A 16,709-nucleotide genomic window follows, 5' to 3' on the forward strand; every position below is an offset into this window, starting at 1 on the left:
CAACAAATCAAACAACTCCGCCCTTCAGACATAGATCACAAAGGGTAGCACACCAAAATGAAAACTTAAAATTAAGCCTCTCTTATAAAGAGCAATCAAACTAGCAAACTCTCCTATAGAGAGAAATCAAACCAAACTCTTAAGACAATTCCTATAAATTATTAAATAGAAACAAAATAAAAAGATAAAATCATGTCGCCACTCCACATCCTTCGAACATCTGAAAGGCATACCACTACACCGGCTAAACCCAAAGTGTCGTCGTACCGACTAAACTCAATCCCAACACAATTCGACATCTTCCATGGATTCCCGCTTCAACCTCATATATGAGGTGATAACTGGATCAAAGGCTTATGTGAACTGTGTACGTGTGTCAAAAGACGACGATTATCACGGTGATTACAGTATTTTCACGGTGACAATTCAAAACCAAATAACGTAAACGAAAAGTGAGAAGGAAGAGATGAAGAATGATTTTTAAGTAGATTGACGCCGACTCCAAACCCAAAGACAGGAGTTGGCGGCAGAGAATTTTTCCTTTAGTTTTTCTCTAGACGGCTAGGGTTTTTTAAATTCTTAAGAATATAGGATGTAGGAATATGTCAAATGGACTTCTAACAATTTGAATGAAAATTTGTTGGTTTTATTCAAGTGACATTACCCAAACAAAGGACCTCAATTGCGGAAAAAAATGTTTTTAACTACTTGAGATATGCTCCTTGCATAATCTAATTTTTTTGGTTGAAACCTTGCATAATATATTCAATTCTTAATGATGGTATATTATTTTTAATGGAATTGTTAATTATAGTATTAACAATTTGAATAAAAGATTTATTTGTCTTAAACAAGTGATATCGAACGGATTACCTCAGTTGCTAAGATGAATACTCTCAGTTACTTGATAAGTTCCCTAGCATAAAAAGTGTTTTTGCTAAGTTGATCATTAAAGGTTAGCTTACAGAATAGACAGTTTTGATCATCAAGCAACATTGTAATTGGATTGCGAAAAAGAGTGACAAGGTAGACCGTAGAAGGAGAAGATTCAAATAAGAAGGTTCTCCCGACATTGGGTCAAGATACAGAACTTCAAAGACTTGGTTCTGGTGTTATACCCTACGACCTTCAGAATTTAGCTCCGACTTTCCAAAATAGCAATGTTGAGTTGCCAGATTTCTGGAAAAAAGGGAATCCACAATGGTAAAATCTTAGCCATCCAAGTGAACTGATTAATGGTTGAAAAGAATTCAGTTTTACTATCGTAGTGTTCAACTATGGCTGTAAAGACTGTCGGTCAACAACGGCATTACCGCCAAATTTTGAACTTTTTTAGAAGCTTTCCACTTGTGTCTGCAATCTCAGGTTCTGCAGTGGTTAGCCTCCGTAGAGATGAGTTGGAGAGATTGTTCATATGGACGCCGGGACCCGAGAATCACATAAATCCTCTCGAGAATTTCACATTATCCGCGAGCCACACACCCTCGTGTTGCCTCTGCAATCAGAGCCACTTGATAAGTAAACAAGATGAATTTTCTAAGTTCTGTTTATTGAAGGAAAGCAGTAATCCTTAATATTTTCAAAACTGAAGCCACACATTGTGCAACAGATAAAAAACAATACCTAATCTTGCAATTTAAAATTGTAATCTCTTGAATCGTATATAAGCCGAAATTTACACAATAAATCAAAATCGTTAAATTAATTATTAGTTAGAATTACGAACTTTTTTTGTTAAATGTGCGCAACCAAATCTATGAATAAGCAAGAAAAAGAAACGAAAATCTCTTGAAAAGGACAATCTAACCTCGGATCAGTGAATTCGTGTCTGCTCTAAATTCAGAACCCTCTCCTTCGGGCATTGGACCTACACCCATATGGAGCCATATGGTGAGACAAAAAGCAGACTTAATGATGCTATGTAAATTAAACAAAAGAGAGACAAGTGTAAATCAGGCTTTATTATCGTAGAAGCATAACTGATGAACCTAAAGCTTACACAGCATTCAACAAGATACCATCAACATTAAGGAACATGAAAATATAAAAATGCAATATCTCATTCTTAAATAGCGTTTGTTCATATGAGTCGTCTATGAGGGAGAAATGTACTTTGAAGTTTTCAGATTTGCTAATTCGATGAACATACAAAAGAAAGATTTGGAAAAGGAAAGAAATGCAAAAGTTTCCCACAAAGCCAAAGGGTTATTCATCAGTCATTACCTTCCATGGCAAGTCCTCCCCTTTTCTAATATATCACGTCTTTTTTCTCATCCATCTCCGAAGTCATGGTGGGAGAAGTTGCAAATCAGCATAATCTTCCTTTCCCAACAAACCCAAATGTAGCCCCGACAAACGTTTTGACCTCTATATAATTTTAAGAGGGACTATCCTCAGCCATTCTTTTGAATCTCCATCCAGCTAAATCCAGGATCTTTTGTGAGTCCTTTAGCTTGCATGCATTTCCGGATTCTTCTCACTTGATCCCACTTCCCTAAAGCTGCATATGCATTTGAGACCAAAACACGATACCCCGTATCATTAGAATTCAATTGAATTATCTGTTCTGAGACACGTGCAACTATATCTGTATCTCCACTAGCTCGACAAGCACTAAGTAAAGATCCCCATATACTCGCATCTGCCTTCATTGGCATTGAATGGATAAAGTCCTCTGCTTGAGCTAATAAGCCACACCGTGAGAGGAGGTCAACTACACAAGCAAAGTGTTCGATCCTAGGTTCAAGTTTGTAGTTCTTCATCCGGTTGAAGTAAGCCAGACCTTCTTCTACTAAACCTGAATGGCTACAAGAAAATATGACAGCAAGGAAAGCAAGATGATCAGGAAGGACACCTGTTGCTTCCATTTCTGCAAAAGTTCTTACTGCTTTCACTCCATCACCATATATCCCATAGGCAGAGCACATGGAGGTCCATGTCACCACATCCTTCTTTCTCATATGCTCAAATACTCGTATGGAGTTTTCCAAACTACCACAGCTAGAATACATTTCTATTAGTGCATTCCCAACAGGGACATCTGAATTAAATCCTAACCTTAAAATGCACCCATGGATCTCTTTTCCTTGTTGCTTTGCGGCAAGCAAGGAACATACAGGCAAGATACCTAACATGGTGGCTGCATCGGGCATCACTCCCTCATTCCTCATTCTACGAATCATTCTTAACCCTAAACTACAATCGTCATAGTGAATGCAAGCAGCAATTATGGTATTCCATGTTACTACATCACGAACTTCCATAATCTCAAATACCAGTAGCGAATCCTTTATTTTGCCACATTTAGCATATATATCTACAAGAGCATTGTTGACGATAACATCTAAATCGAATCCCAATTTTACCGTATCACAGTGGATCATTTTCCCCTTGTCCACATCTGCTAGCTGAGTAGAAATTGACAGGATCATCACATAACTCACAGAGTCCGGTTTCACGCTACTCTTCATCGCCTTAAAAAGGTTGAACCCTTCATCAGAATAACCATTAAGAAAATAACCATTGATCAATGAATTCCACGACACAGCATCCCTACATTCCATATGATCAAATACTTCTTGGGAAGCTAATAAGTTTCCACATTTTGCATACATATCAATAAGTATGTTATTTGCCATAGTATCAAATTGAAAAGCACTTCTTTTCATGTAGTCATGAACATATCTTGCAAGCCTCAGATCCCGTAAATGAGCACAAGCACGGAGAACAGAAGTGATTGTTAGCAAATCAGGTGTAAATTCATTCACCATTTGCTTAAACAAATTTATTGAGTCTTTAAACAACCCCAACTGAGAGTACCCACAAATCACAGTGTTCCAACTAACTGAGTCCCTAACTACCATCTTCTCGAAAAGACTTTGAGCATCTTTTAACCAACCAAAATTGAAGTACATTGAAAGAAGTCCATTGCTTACTAAAACATCAGCATGGACCCCAATCTTCTCAATCAAAGCATGAACTATCTGACCCTCTTTAACATCAACCAAGCCTCCGCACGCAGGCAAAACACCAGATATGGAAAAAGAATCCGGTAACAACCCATCCATTCTCAGCCTACGAAAATTTTCCAAAGCTTCCTCCCAATATCCATTCGAACTGTAGCCCGAAATCACAGTATTCCACGACACAATATCCCTTTCAGGCATTTGCTCAAACAGTTGCCGTGCTTTGCCAAGTTCTCCAAATCTACAATACATGTCTATCACTGCATTACCAATGTACAAGTCTGATCCAAAACCCATTTCGGAAACACGCTGATGAACGATCATGCCCATTTCCAGATCACATAACGCAGCACAGGCATTGATCACTGAAGGAAATGTATACCTATCAGGTCGAACATTCAATTTATCCATTTCAGTGTAGTGGTCAAGAGCTTTTGAGTAAAACCCACTGTGGATAAGCGCTCTGATGATTGAATTCCATAGGTAGGCATTGCTTTTGGGAAGAGCTTGGTGGAAAACTGAGAGGGAGGAAATGGGGTCTCTGAGCTGAGCATATTTGCTTATGAGTTTGCCGGAGAAGAAGACGGAATGGTGTAATCCTGAAGTGACAATCTGTGAGTGGACTTTGTGTAATTCAGTGCAGTTTTTAGCAGAGGAAAGAGCTTTTGAGAATAACGGATACACAACTTCTTTGGTACGGCAACTTATACTGCTCAAGTTTCCAGTTTTCATGAATACGGATCGAAATGACGGCTCCAAGTTTGGCCCCGCGTCGATGTTTTGAAATAACAAGTAAAATTTTACAACGCGAGGATGTGTCCCACAATGGGGTCTCCGGGTTAATATCCCACGCGCTATTTACACCTCGTTTGATACGTCTATCTCCAACTAAGGGGTCTATCTCCAACTAAGGGGTTATGTTTAGTCCGAATCATAGTTATGTAAGAAATTATTTTTAAATAAATAGTGACAAATTATTTTTATATATCATCTTTAATCATATAGATTATTTTTTAGCCCCTTAATAATTTATTATTTTTAAATTTGTCTTTTAACTTTATTGGTTAATTGAATTAAACTACTATATTAAAATAAGTTTAACAGGACATATTTTGAGTATCACTTGTTACTAAATGAATAAGGTTATCCGGATATATTTTGAGTGTCATTTGAATAAATATTGAAAAATTTAAATTTATTATTGGAAGAGGTAAGAGAAGAGTGTGTATGAAAAGAGTGTTTGAGGTGAATAAAATGTGAAGAATTTGATTAAAATGAGGTAAGATAATATGAAATAATTAATATGATGTGAAAAATGGTATAGAAATGACTTAAGTATTTATAGAAAAAAAAATTAGATCTTAGAAATTTTTCTTTTTTAAATTTCTTCCTTAAAAATAAATAAAAAAACCCAACAAATGGGCTGCAACCTGCAAGGCAGGCTCAATATGCCCAGCCCGATGTCTGAATTGCTCTAATTTGCCTTAGTGAGATCCATTTGGTTTTAGCCCAACTTTCCACTAGAGTTGGGTTTTGTTAAAAAAAAAAAAAAAAAAAAGTTTAAATTGGCCTATGATCCTATAGTCATCTCCATTGGAGATAGCCTCTTCTTTAAATTCAGACTAGCTTAGATAGGAGTAGTTTTCCACATTTGGTTGAGTAAGGAATTTTTTTTGGTTTTTTTTTTTTTTTTTTAACAAACATATTATCTACATTAAGGGGTTGGGAAGTAGGCTAAGCCTCATAATGGGCTAGTGAATGTGATTCAAATTCACCTTTGACGAGAATTGAACCTAAGACCTCTCACTTACAAATGAAGAGGAATACTACTAGACTTTAGAACTAAGTGGTGTGAGTAAGGATTATACTTGGAGCAACTTTTCTCCATTAAATTGCCCTTTTAATTGGGTGGTTTAATTCCCACACCTAAGAAAAACAGCTCCGGCCCATCCAAATCAATGGGGCGATTCAATGGGCCCACCCACCCAAGATCTATCGATCAGGCCATTTTTGTCCGCTTTAGTGTAGGAATGGATCCATGATTTTAAACTCGGGAGATCCTAATAATAAAGGTCAAAAAATTTATAGACAATATTGAAAATTTAAATATAATACATTTCATTCAAAAATCATATACAAAACAATATTACAAATTATAAAATCATAATTCAAACGTCCATTACTGTGACATCCCGTCCCGAGATTATAAAAACGTACGTGTGAATTTACGATTTTACCCCCTAGTTCGTTACTTTACGTGTAGTTTTGTGTTGTGTGGTGTTGTAGGACCACACACACACTCATACACTCTCTTTCTCTCCCGGGATTCCCTCACTCTCTGTCTCTTTTCTGTCTCTTTGTCTCTCTCTCTTCTCTCTCTCCCCGAGCTCCCTTCTTCCTCATCTTCTTCTTCCTTCAACATACAAACACACACACAGACAATCAAACCTTCACAAAACAAGAAACCAATTACACCATTGAACTCGTGAGGTTGTGAGGAGCACAACCATACCAATTTCAGGTAAGAAATCTCACGTTTTCACATCGATTCTCTAATGGCCGATTCATGCACTGTTCATGCAAATTTAATCTAGCATGTTTTTGGACATTTTAAGCTTGTAGATGTGTTAGTGAGGTCTCAAGGAGCTTGGGAATGCTTCGTTGGGTGAATTTGGACGTCGGGAAAGCAAGGTTCAAAGTTGGCCGGAGCTTTCGAGGCTTTTTCCGGCGAATCCACGGCGAGTTAGGGGTCAAGGCAGGTATGGATGTGTTTGTCTCGTCAATACCTTCAATTTGATATATTATACGTCGAAAATGGTTAAGAAACGAAGAAGTTATGACACTTTGAAGTTTTTGCAGTTTTCCGGCGTCGGCGACGGCGCCGGCGACGGTGGCTCGCCGGAGAAGAAAGGAGAATATTCCGTTAAGTCTTAACGGAATATTCCTAACGGCAGTAACGGCGTCAGTTAGGGAATATTCCGTTAGTCCAACGGAATATTCCTGACGGCGTTAGTTAACGCCGTCAGTGTGCGTGGCACGTGACCGCGCGTGGGCAGCGCGTAGACTGGGCGCGTGAGGGCGCGTGGGACCTCCAAATTGAATTCTGAAAATTGTCACGCGTTCGTGACGTCGTGTAGATCACCGTGGTATATTCATATACCCAATTTGAGCAACGTATGAGAAAGTTATGGACGAATGTTTGGCGTATGCGCGTTAAATAACGATAATTTGGTTACTTTTTGTATAGGTGAAAAATTATACAGAGGAAGAATGTAACCAATCTAGGGGAGGCTCAGGAACCTACGAGACGTCGATATAATCTGTGAGTGGGCAGTTGTTTTTCAGTATATATATATATACGTATGCTTGACGTATTTCCCAGAAAACGTATTTTAAAAGAAATACGAATTGAATATCCTGTCATATGTGCATTACCATAATTATGCATACTGTTGCATGGTGCTGAGGAGGCCCAGGTAAGCTACTTTTGACATACATTTGATATACGTATAAAATATGTTTGGAATACGATCGAAATACGATGGAAATACATATATACCTATATACGTTTATATTTCCAGAAATTGGTTAGAAAATGTTATTTGTTTCATGCCATGCACCATCTGTTTGTCGTTTATGCATCATCACATGTATTAGTAGTGGCATACATATATATATATGTGTATTTGGTGCTGTGGACGCACAGGTAAGTGCCAGGTAAGTGGTATTCATGTTTGTATTCAGTAGTAGCTTGAGATGATTAGAGAGCTCATAATCTGCACCCCGGTGTTAGTGCTCCCGCCCGTGGCCAGGGCATAGCCTTCACGTGATGTTCACCTCCCGCACCACACGCTCAGCTTGGATCCAAGTCAGGTGCAAAGCCTGTCGTACAGACCACATTAGGTGGTTCCGACTCGTAGGTGACCCGCGATTCGTCGCATAGCTTCACGTGATCGTAGCACTAGAGCGTATATATATTACACCTAGCCTGTCGTACAGACCACATTAGGTGGTTCCGACTCGTGTGCAGATTCAGTTATTGAGTTGAGATTGGAGCTCTATATGCAGTCGTACAGGTCACGTTAGGTGACTCCCGGCTGCCATATTAGATGTTATTGATATGAGTTATGCTTGAGCACTTACATTTCATTATGAGTTTCCGACATGGCATATTCTTGAGCATGAATGATATACCCTTGAGCATGTTTGATATATCTATACATACGTATATATGTTTATTTTCTGGGAAAGTATACATGTTTTACGGAGAGGGGTTACAAAGTTTTGAGAAGTATTTGGACTTGGAAAAGATTTGTTTTACTGACCCACTCAATTTTGGTTTTTGCGCCCCTCCAGGTTCCAGTATATGCAAAGGTGTGGTGACTACGAGGAAAATTCAACGGTGTTCTGACAGAATGGACCAAATGAGGACTCACCTTCGGGTGTTTCATCTTAGAAGTTGTATATTTTAAAGCTTCCGAACTGTGTAAATGGTTACGTCACTCTCACGTGACGGCCAGCATGCCCTCCTTCGGGACGGGGTGTGTCAATTACAATGTTTCATAATTTACTCGGGAGTACCTAAGTTATTGGTCATCTAATGTGGACCACTAAATTTAAAACACCGGTAAAATGAAACTCTCCCCAAACTCCCACTATCTTTCTAACCAAACACACCATTTTTCTCTTACCAGTTTCCAAACATCCACCTTCTCTCTCACTAAGAACACAGCTGCCATACCTCCACCAACTGCCTCCCTCTCCTTTCTCCCGAAGCCATGGCGACTGTACCCCCAAATTTCACCAACCCATGACAGATCATATCCATCTCACTAACCTTATGAAGGAAATTTCACCCATAAGAAAAATTACTAAGGTGGTTGAAATAATTTAGGGAAATTTGGGCTTATGTACTGCCATGAATTCCATGATGAAGAAGTCTGACAATGACGATGGAGTGCTGCCATGGCTTCCACGATAAAAATAGGAGGATTTTGGGGCAGGTTTGATAGATGACAGAGAAAGGTTGGAGGAGAAATGGGTGGCACCAACGGATGAGACCATGGCAGAAGCAAGGATGAGGAAGGCATGAAAGGTCCCTATTTTCTTTCTTCTCCGTGCCCAGTCATCTTCTCCAAGAAGAAGACAGCCATTGCAACCTGCAACCTACAACCTGCACAGACCTCATGTTCGAGTACGAGGGGTCCCTGGAAAATTTCTAGCAACGGTTTAGGATCGCCAACGGGTCTTGGAACCTCCCAGGTCCCTATGTAGATCCGCCACTAAGTAGATTTAATGTTAGCATGAGGTCAACCACGTTTAATTTTTTTTATTTATTCATTTATTTATTATTGCGTTAAGCGCGTGGACTTCACGAGTGAGTGAGGGAGCATGAGCTGATCGAAAAGTGGTAGTGGGACCTGTGCTACAAAAGCACTTAGCCTTCTGCACATGTGGCTGTTGCATGAATCTGACTTTTTTAATTCAGAAAAAATAAAAATAAATGAAAAACATTTGAAAAAAGGGTTTGAGCCCACGTGGCACAATCTGGGTTGTTCGATTGCAGAAAAATGTAAAAAAACAAAAAAAATGAAAGCATCTGAAAATAAAAAAAAATGACTCGCTTGGATTAAAGATCTCATTAGCACGGTATTAGCAATCTCGTTTTTTCACGTGGATTTTTAACAACCCTTCTAGTCTCGTCTTCTTTCTCTTTGCAACAACAGCTGCCTCTAACTAGCAGCAGTAGCAACGACTTGGTCGAGTCAATAATCATCGACAAGCACCAGACGTTGTCGTCGATCTGGTCATTGGACGGTAGTGCTTCCATGACAATGATCATGTTCAGGTGAAAAAGCTCACCCATTGGATTCTAACAGAACCCACCATGGGGTTTTAATTAACAATTTTTTCACCATGAAGATCACATTGAAAGTGTTGTCTCACCACTGGGACCAAGAAAAAATTTGGCCAAAATGAAAATCTAAAAACGAAATCCAGTGAGAAGAATAGAGTATAAATGACAATTGATAGTGAAATATAAATCTAGGTTTTATTAATTATACTATCAAATTTTGGAGTTGACCTATTCACGAAAGTTATAAAAGTTGTCATTACAAGTGATTGCATATATATATATTTTTTTTTTTACATTTTCACACTTCTACGTTAGTATTATTTTTCACTCAAACAAAAAATATTATTCATGAAGGTTTGGAGGATTTTAAAAATTTAAACGACAACGTAACCATCGTCTAAGCATAGAGGATGTAATCACGAGCATTTGTATATTTTTTTCACATTTTTCATACTTGCATATTAATTATTATGAATTTTTATTTATTTTGGGTCCCAATAAAAACACTATTCATGAATGCTTGTAGTGTTTTAAAATTTCAAGCGACGATGTACCCATCGTCAAAATGCAGATGATGCCATCACGTGTTTGCATATTTTTCACAATTGTAAATTAATCATTATGAAATTTTTAATGTGTTTTGAAAATTTTTATACTCTTTAATGGGAGATTAAATACTATGGCTATTGTGGTAATGTTTTTTAGTAGTTTAAATTAATCAAACTAACTTTTCTCTTAACGGGTTGAAACGGACGACCCGTGAGCAAACTGACGGGTTATCCACGGGTAAACCAACAGGTTCTTAATGTTTGACCCTATAACGACTCAATTAGTTAATGTGTTAACTTGAAACTCAGTTATTTTCGTGTCATTTTCGGTCGAGTTAACATATCGTGTAAGAAATTTTCAGGTCTAGAATATCAACACAAAGAGAAGAAGAAAACTCAATAAGAAATTTCAAATTATTAAGTTAGAGAAATATTCCCCGTTGGAAACAAGAGTTGTTATACCAAATACAATGCAATCTCCAAAATTCAGTTTCTTCAAATTCCTCCAGCCACACCACAAATTCAGAAAGCTTTTCCTAAATTCTTCATCATACTTGTGAGAATTATCTACCATAACTCATATGAGCCAATTCCTTAGCAATAAAATCAAACACTACATACCATTACAAAATTCGTGACATCCGTTCAATCAATATCAAGGTCCTACGGCCCTAGATCAAGCAACATATTTTGGTCTTTTTTGACACTTTTGCATATCACATTAGATGACTAATTCTTGTAAAGAATGTATCCCATAGATTGCAACCCTGTTCACTTGTGTAATTATTCTTTCATTGAATTTCAGGGGTTTCCGTGTTCATACCCTCATCCTCGTATGTAAATATATTGTCGTATAAAAAAAAATGAAAATTCATCTTTCCATTCATTTATATTCTGATTCCAAATATGTAAAACGTGTCCCAAGTGGTTTGAGATTTCACATCACAAGATAACAAAATACCCATATGTTCAGAATTGCTAGGTCCTCATTTTGAGGACCGATGAGGTTCTTTTGTATTTGAGCTCTCAGATAATATTATGGTAGATTAAGCTATCAACTTAAACAATCTTTGTTACACCGAAACACAATAATTTTCCAAAGAGATTAAGCTATCAACTTAAACAATCTTTGTTACACCAAAACACAACTTTACGCATGAAATTGGATACGTAAAGTTTTTAAAGTTTATACAACTGGATTTGCTGGGTTAGATATTCGATGGGGCGATTAAGTTTTGTAGATAAAAGGGGTTTAGATAACGTGAAACTATCTTCTCTCTTCCTATTCTTTTTGGTCATATAAATTTGTATTTGTTTCCTTGTAAAAAAATTTATTTAAGTTGATAGCTTAATACTGAAAGTTTAAGCTGATAGCTTAGGATTGCACCTCTGCCCATATGTTACCGGTTAACCTTTATCTGTAGGTCTAAGTTACCATGTGTTCGTTTTTAAGGTTATTTCCAATGGAGAATGTTAAAGGTTTAAAAAACCAAGAAAAACCTGATCTGCCTAAAAACACATCTCCAACTGATGATTGGACTATAACTCTATCGAACCTACTAAGCTATTTTTTGGTTAAAGAAGCATCAAGCTCGCCATATGTAGTCCCCTCCTAATCCTTTTTGTAGGGTCACCTCTTCAGTTGTAATAATTGATTTAATTTCAACCATTAGATTTGAAATCATCTAACGATAATTTAATTAAACTAACTAATAAGTTTAAAGCCTAAACTTTAAATTAACAGTTATTAACCGTTCGGTTTGCTAGGAGATGGTTGAGCATGGCTATAATTCTTGGCGTATGAGAGAAAAGAGAGATTAGGAGGGAGAGATCATTCTGGACGGGGTTTTGCCATAAGTTTGGAGATGAACTGACTACTAAACCTTCTCCGTCGACCGCTTTCTCTCTCTGAATCCTCTCCCGCCTACTGCCTCTCTCTCTCTCAACGTTACAACCACCAGATTCCGCCATTTACAGCCACCAGAATCCTCCTGTTCCTCTCAACCTCTCATCTGAACTCATCCTCTTCTTCCATTGAAGGTTTCTATTGAAGCTCGAACTCTTGGAGTCGTCATCCACTCCCTGATAGCCCATCGTTCGCTACGCTCACTTCCTGTCGCCGCCGTTGGTGTTGGTCCGCCCGATCACTGAGGTAAACTTCAGATTTCATGATTTTTTTTTCTACTTTCCGTGATTCTTAAAATATCAGGAACAAGATTTGGCTGAAATATCTTGCAACTAACTATGTGCCGTTAGTGTAATTTTTGATAAAATATCTTAGAATTTAGGAACAAGCATGGAAATTTAGATTAAATAATAGTACCTATAACGTTTTTTAATCTGGATGATCATTTTTTGTAATGAATTAATCGTCTGTTCGAATCGTTCTGCCCATTTTGGGAGATTCTCGTTGCAATCCAATGTCTGTTGAACTGCTATTCTCATTTTCCTCTGTTTTTCGCGGTAAAGTATTTTCGTTCTATTGTTTTGTTTCAATGTTGATCAATGCTATTTGCTTTTTTCAGGATCAACCTGCTACAAATGACCATATAATTCAATGAGCCCAGACCACACTTCAAATTTCAGTATACGGTCAGTCTATTGCAGGTCCATGTTTTCGGTTCTTAGTTTCCGGTTCAACTCTATGGCCTACCAACTGTTTGGTACTGGTTCTTGGTTTGGGACCTAACCAAGCCAAACTGGAATGAACTTTAAAGCCCTTTCAGCTCCCAAGCATCCCACATCTTTTTTTAATTCTGAATTCATTCCTCAATGGCTATAACTATAGTTTCAAACATGCGAACCAATTGGCTAATTTTGAGAAATGTAGGTCCGAGAACCCGCCCAACCTTCACAAAACACTCACTCTTTCACTCTCATAGACCTCATTCTTTAGCATATTGTCCATCAAATGACCTGGAACTTGGTCTTAAAAGTATGCAATCACAAGAACCCTGTAGTAGTACAAGCCAAGAACTGTTTTCATCAGCTTCTTTATCAGATTCTCTTTTGGTGGAAAATATTTTATTAGGTCTGAAGCAAGGTAACCTCACCTCTTTGCGCAGCTTTATGTTTCGGTTAAACCCGTCTCTTATTGTTGTTCTTTCTTGCTGCCGCGAAAATTTGCAACTGGGTCTGAAGTTTATTGATTTGATTCTGTTAAATAGTCCTGATTTTAAGCATTCGTCACTATCTTTGAGTGCAATGATTCACATGTTGGTGCGTCGTCGAACAGCGTCTGATGCACAAGCTCTGATTCTTAGAATGGTTAGAAAGAGTGGCATTTCGCGTGTTGAAGTAGCAGACTATTTGGTTTCAACTTATAGCAGTTGCGGCTCAAGTTCTTTGTTATTTGATCTGTTTGTTAGAACTTATGTGCAGGCTAAGAAGTTGAGAGAAGGATTTGAGGCGTTTCAGGTGTTTAGAAGCGAGGGAGTTTGTGTTTCGAAAAATGCTTGCAATAGTCTTCTTGGTGGGCTTGTGAAGGTCGGGTGGATTGATTTGGCATGGGTCATATATGGGGAAGTTGTTAGCAGTGGGATTTAGTTAAATGTTTATACACTAAATATAATGGTCAATGCCTCATGCAAAGCTCGCAAAATTGATAGCGTTAAATTATTCTTATCAGATATGGAAGAGAAGGGGGTGTTTTCAGATATTGTGACATTAATACTCTAATCAATGCATATTGTCGTGAAGGGCTTCTCGAAGAAGCTTTTCAGTTAAAAAACTCTTATGTCTTCTAAGGGGTTGAAACCTGAGCTTTTCACGTACAACGCTATCATAAATGGCTTATGTAAAGTAGGAAATTATGCGAGAGCAAAGTAACTTTTGTATGAAATGTTGAAAGGTGGTTGAATCCTGATACTACTACGTAGAATCCAATGCTTGTTGAGAGCTGTAGAAAAGATGATATTTTAGAGGCTGAGGAAATCTTCCATGAAATGTCACATAGGTGTTGTTCCTGATATAGTTAGTTTTAGTTCACTCATTGGGGTTTTTTCGAGGAATAAAAATATTGATCGTGCATTAGTATATTTTCGAGATATGAAAAGGGCAGGCTTGGTTCCAGATAATGTGATCTCCACTATCCTTATAGATGGATATTGTAGAAAGGGAATGGTGTTAGAGGTTTTGAAGTTGCATGATGAAATGCTTGAGCAAGGTTGTGCTATTGATGTGGTAACGTTCAATAAAATTTTAAATGAACTGTGTTGGGAGAGGATGCTTTCTGATACAGATGAGTTTTTTCAATGAAATGGTGAAAAGGGTGTCATTCTTGGTTTTTATACTTTCACAACACTCATTTATGGTTATTGCAAGCATGGGAATATGACTAAATCTCTTAATCTATTTGATCCAATGACAAAAAGAAATATTAAGCCTGATATAGTCACATACAACACATTGTTTAATGGCTTCTGCAAACTAGGTGGAATGGATAAAGCTAAGGAGTTATGGGGTGACATGGTTTCAAGAAGGATACTACCCAATCACATTTCATATGGCATTCTAATCAATGGATTTTGTAGCATGGGGAACGTGCATGAGGCGTTGAGTTTATGGGACCAGATGATTGAAGAAGGTATCAAACCCACTCTAGTTACTTGTAACGCTGTCATCAAAGGTTATTGCCGCTCTGGTGACACAACAAAGGCGGATGAGTTTTTATAGTCAAAATGATTTCAAGAGGAATTGTTCCTGACAGTATTGCTTACAACACTTTGATTAATGGTTATTTAAAAGAAGAGAAGCTTTTTCCTCAGTTAAGGAGATGGAAAAGCAAGGGATATTGTCGGATCAGTTTACATACAATATAATTCTAAATGGGTTCTGTTGGCAAGGTAGAATGCACAAAGCTGAGCTAGTATTGCGGAAGATGATTGAGAAAGGTGTAAAACCTGATAGATCCACTTGTATGTCAATGATAAATGGACATGTGACCAAGGACAATTTGAAGGAGGCATTTCGGTTCCATGATGAAATGCTTCAAAGGGGATTTGCGCCAGATGATGAATTGTAGTTTGCTCTTAGCAGCTGAAGGTGGGATTTTCTCGTAATTCTCATTGCACTCTTCATTTTAATTAGCTACTACTAAAAGTTGTGATCTAATGATCTTATGTTTATATATAATGATCTATTTGTGGGTTTCATTTACTTCTTAGGTTGTCTTTGGTCTAAGTAATTCTCACTACACATGCACCATGTGCAGCAATGACAAACTCCTACTCCATGTCCATAGTGTGATTTTCAATCTTTAACTGGCAGTGTCCCTTGGATTTTTTATGACATTTATGTACCAGTACATCTTTTGCCATCTCCATCCATCTCGTGCCTGAGGACCGCCCCTTCCATGTCTTCCTTGATGGATTCTTGTTCATATGTCCATTGTTTGAATTACTGTTTAATATGTGGTTTTGATATACTGTGGAATACAGGGATAGGGAAGTGTCCTGATGCAGATGATCTTGCTTTTGAGTGGACAGATGAGGTTCATATCTTTACGGTTTAATTTATCCATAGCTACTCAACTTTCTGGTGTCTACGTGTATGCAAACTTTTAGTTCTGAATAGCAGTCAAGAATCCTAGTTCAAAGTGCGAACTATCCACCAATTCCAGTTGAACAGCCAGAAGACGCGAAACCATTTGCTCCTATGGTGGTTACTGTAAGTTTTTGCTCTGAACTTTATCATATGACTGGTTGTGCATCTAGATGTAGCATCACTTGATCTTGTTCTTTACTTTTCAATTTTCCAAAGGCAATGAACAATTGCAAAAATGCTGCTTTGTGAAACTTTTGCTTTTGTTAAAACACGTGCTAATTCCTTCGTAAAGAGTAACTCTAATTTTTATCGTCGCAGTGCTCTAAATCTTTGTTCAAATTAACTTGGGGTGTCTTTAGGCTAGTTGATTGCGATGAATTCTATGATCCTCCAAGCAAAGTTTTGTATTTTGTAGGGAACAATTGATTATGATGGTCTGGGCCAGTTAGGTGGCGGGACAATGCAGAAGATAAGGATGAAGAATCCGAAGATCCTTAAGATTACAGAGGTTTAGCAAATGGGAGCTCTAATTGTTGCCTGTATTTCGTGATAGTGTTTGAAAGCATGTAGGCAATTTAGTTTGAGCTTGTGAAATTTTATCGGTTATATACAAACTACTGTAGATTAAATTAGCTTAAATGGAAGGAGGCCAATTGAGCGGTTTTGGGGGTAATACGATCTGTAGGAATTCTTAGTGAGTCAGCTTAAATGTTCGTTGTTAATTTTAGCTCAAGTTTCTTTCGACACATGTTTCACTTCTTTTGTGTCTAATAACATTGTCATTTTTTAGAAGCG

The 16,709-nt window shown here is 37.8% G+C and overlaps 1 protein-coding gene, 1 long non-coding RNA gene and 1 pseudogene across 4 annotated transcripts; 2 read left to right on the forward strand and 1 right to left on the reverse strand.

Moving 5' to 3' along the window:
- Positions 1-904: 904 nt before the first annotated feature.
- Positions 905-4,794, reverse strand: LOC103933679 (pentatricopeptide repeat-containing protein At3g03580-like). 3 transcript variants are annotated; one of them, XM_048580661.1, is made up of 4 exons: positions 2,361-4,794; positions 2,224-2,326; positions 1,808-1,867; positions 905-1,495 (listed from the first exon to the last, which is right to left on the reverse strand). In XM_048580661.1, the coding sequence occupies exon 1, from the start codon at positions 4,695-4,697 to the stop codon at positions 2,394-2,396; it is 2,304 nt and encodes a 767-aa protein (XP_048436618.1). In that variant the 5' UTR covers positions 4,698-4,794; the 3' UTR covers positions 905-1,495; positions 1,808-1,867; positions 2,224-2,326; positions 2,361-2,393. The 3 variants fall into 3 exon arrangements, with proteins under 3 accessions (XP_048436618.1, XP_048436617.1, XP_048436619.1); XM_048580660.1 differs by having other exon boundaries at positions 2,224-4,794; XM_048580662.1 differs by having other exon boundaries at positions 1,808-1,917; positions 2,224-4,794.
- A 2,163-nt stretch (positions 4,795-6,957) lies between these two features.
- Positions 6,958-8,352, forward strand: LOC108868040. Its single transcript, XR_007257027.1, has 3 exons — positions 6,958-7,111; positions 7,213-7,287; positions 8,322-8,352. It is a non-coding gene; the product is annotated as an uncharacterized LOC108868040 (long non-coding RNA).
- Positions 8,353-13,085: 4,733 nt separating this feature from the next.
- Positions 13,086-16,658, forward strand: LOC125475670 (annotated as a pseudogene).
- The last annotated feature ends 51 nt before the right edge of the window (positions 16,659-16,709 follow it).

Source organism: the organism of the source record quoted next, unplaced genomic scaffold (assembly GCF_019419815.1).
Source record: "Pyrus x bretschneideri cultivar Hongxiangsu unplaced genomic scaffold, Pyrus_bretschneideri_v1 Contig158, whole genome shotgun sequence".
Classification (NCBI taxonomy): domain Eukaryota; kingdom Viridiplantae; phylum Streptophyta; class Magnoliopsida; order Rosales; family Rosaceae; genus Pyrus; species Pyrus x bretschneideri.

Bases quoted from the DNA above. Each gene is read 5' to 3' on its own strand.
- LOC103933679 (XM_048580661.1), bottom strand. From the start codon at position 4,697: ATGAAAACTGGAAACTTGAGCAGTATAAGTTGCCGTACCAAAGAAGTT.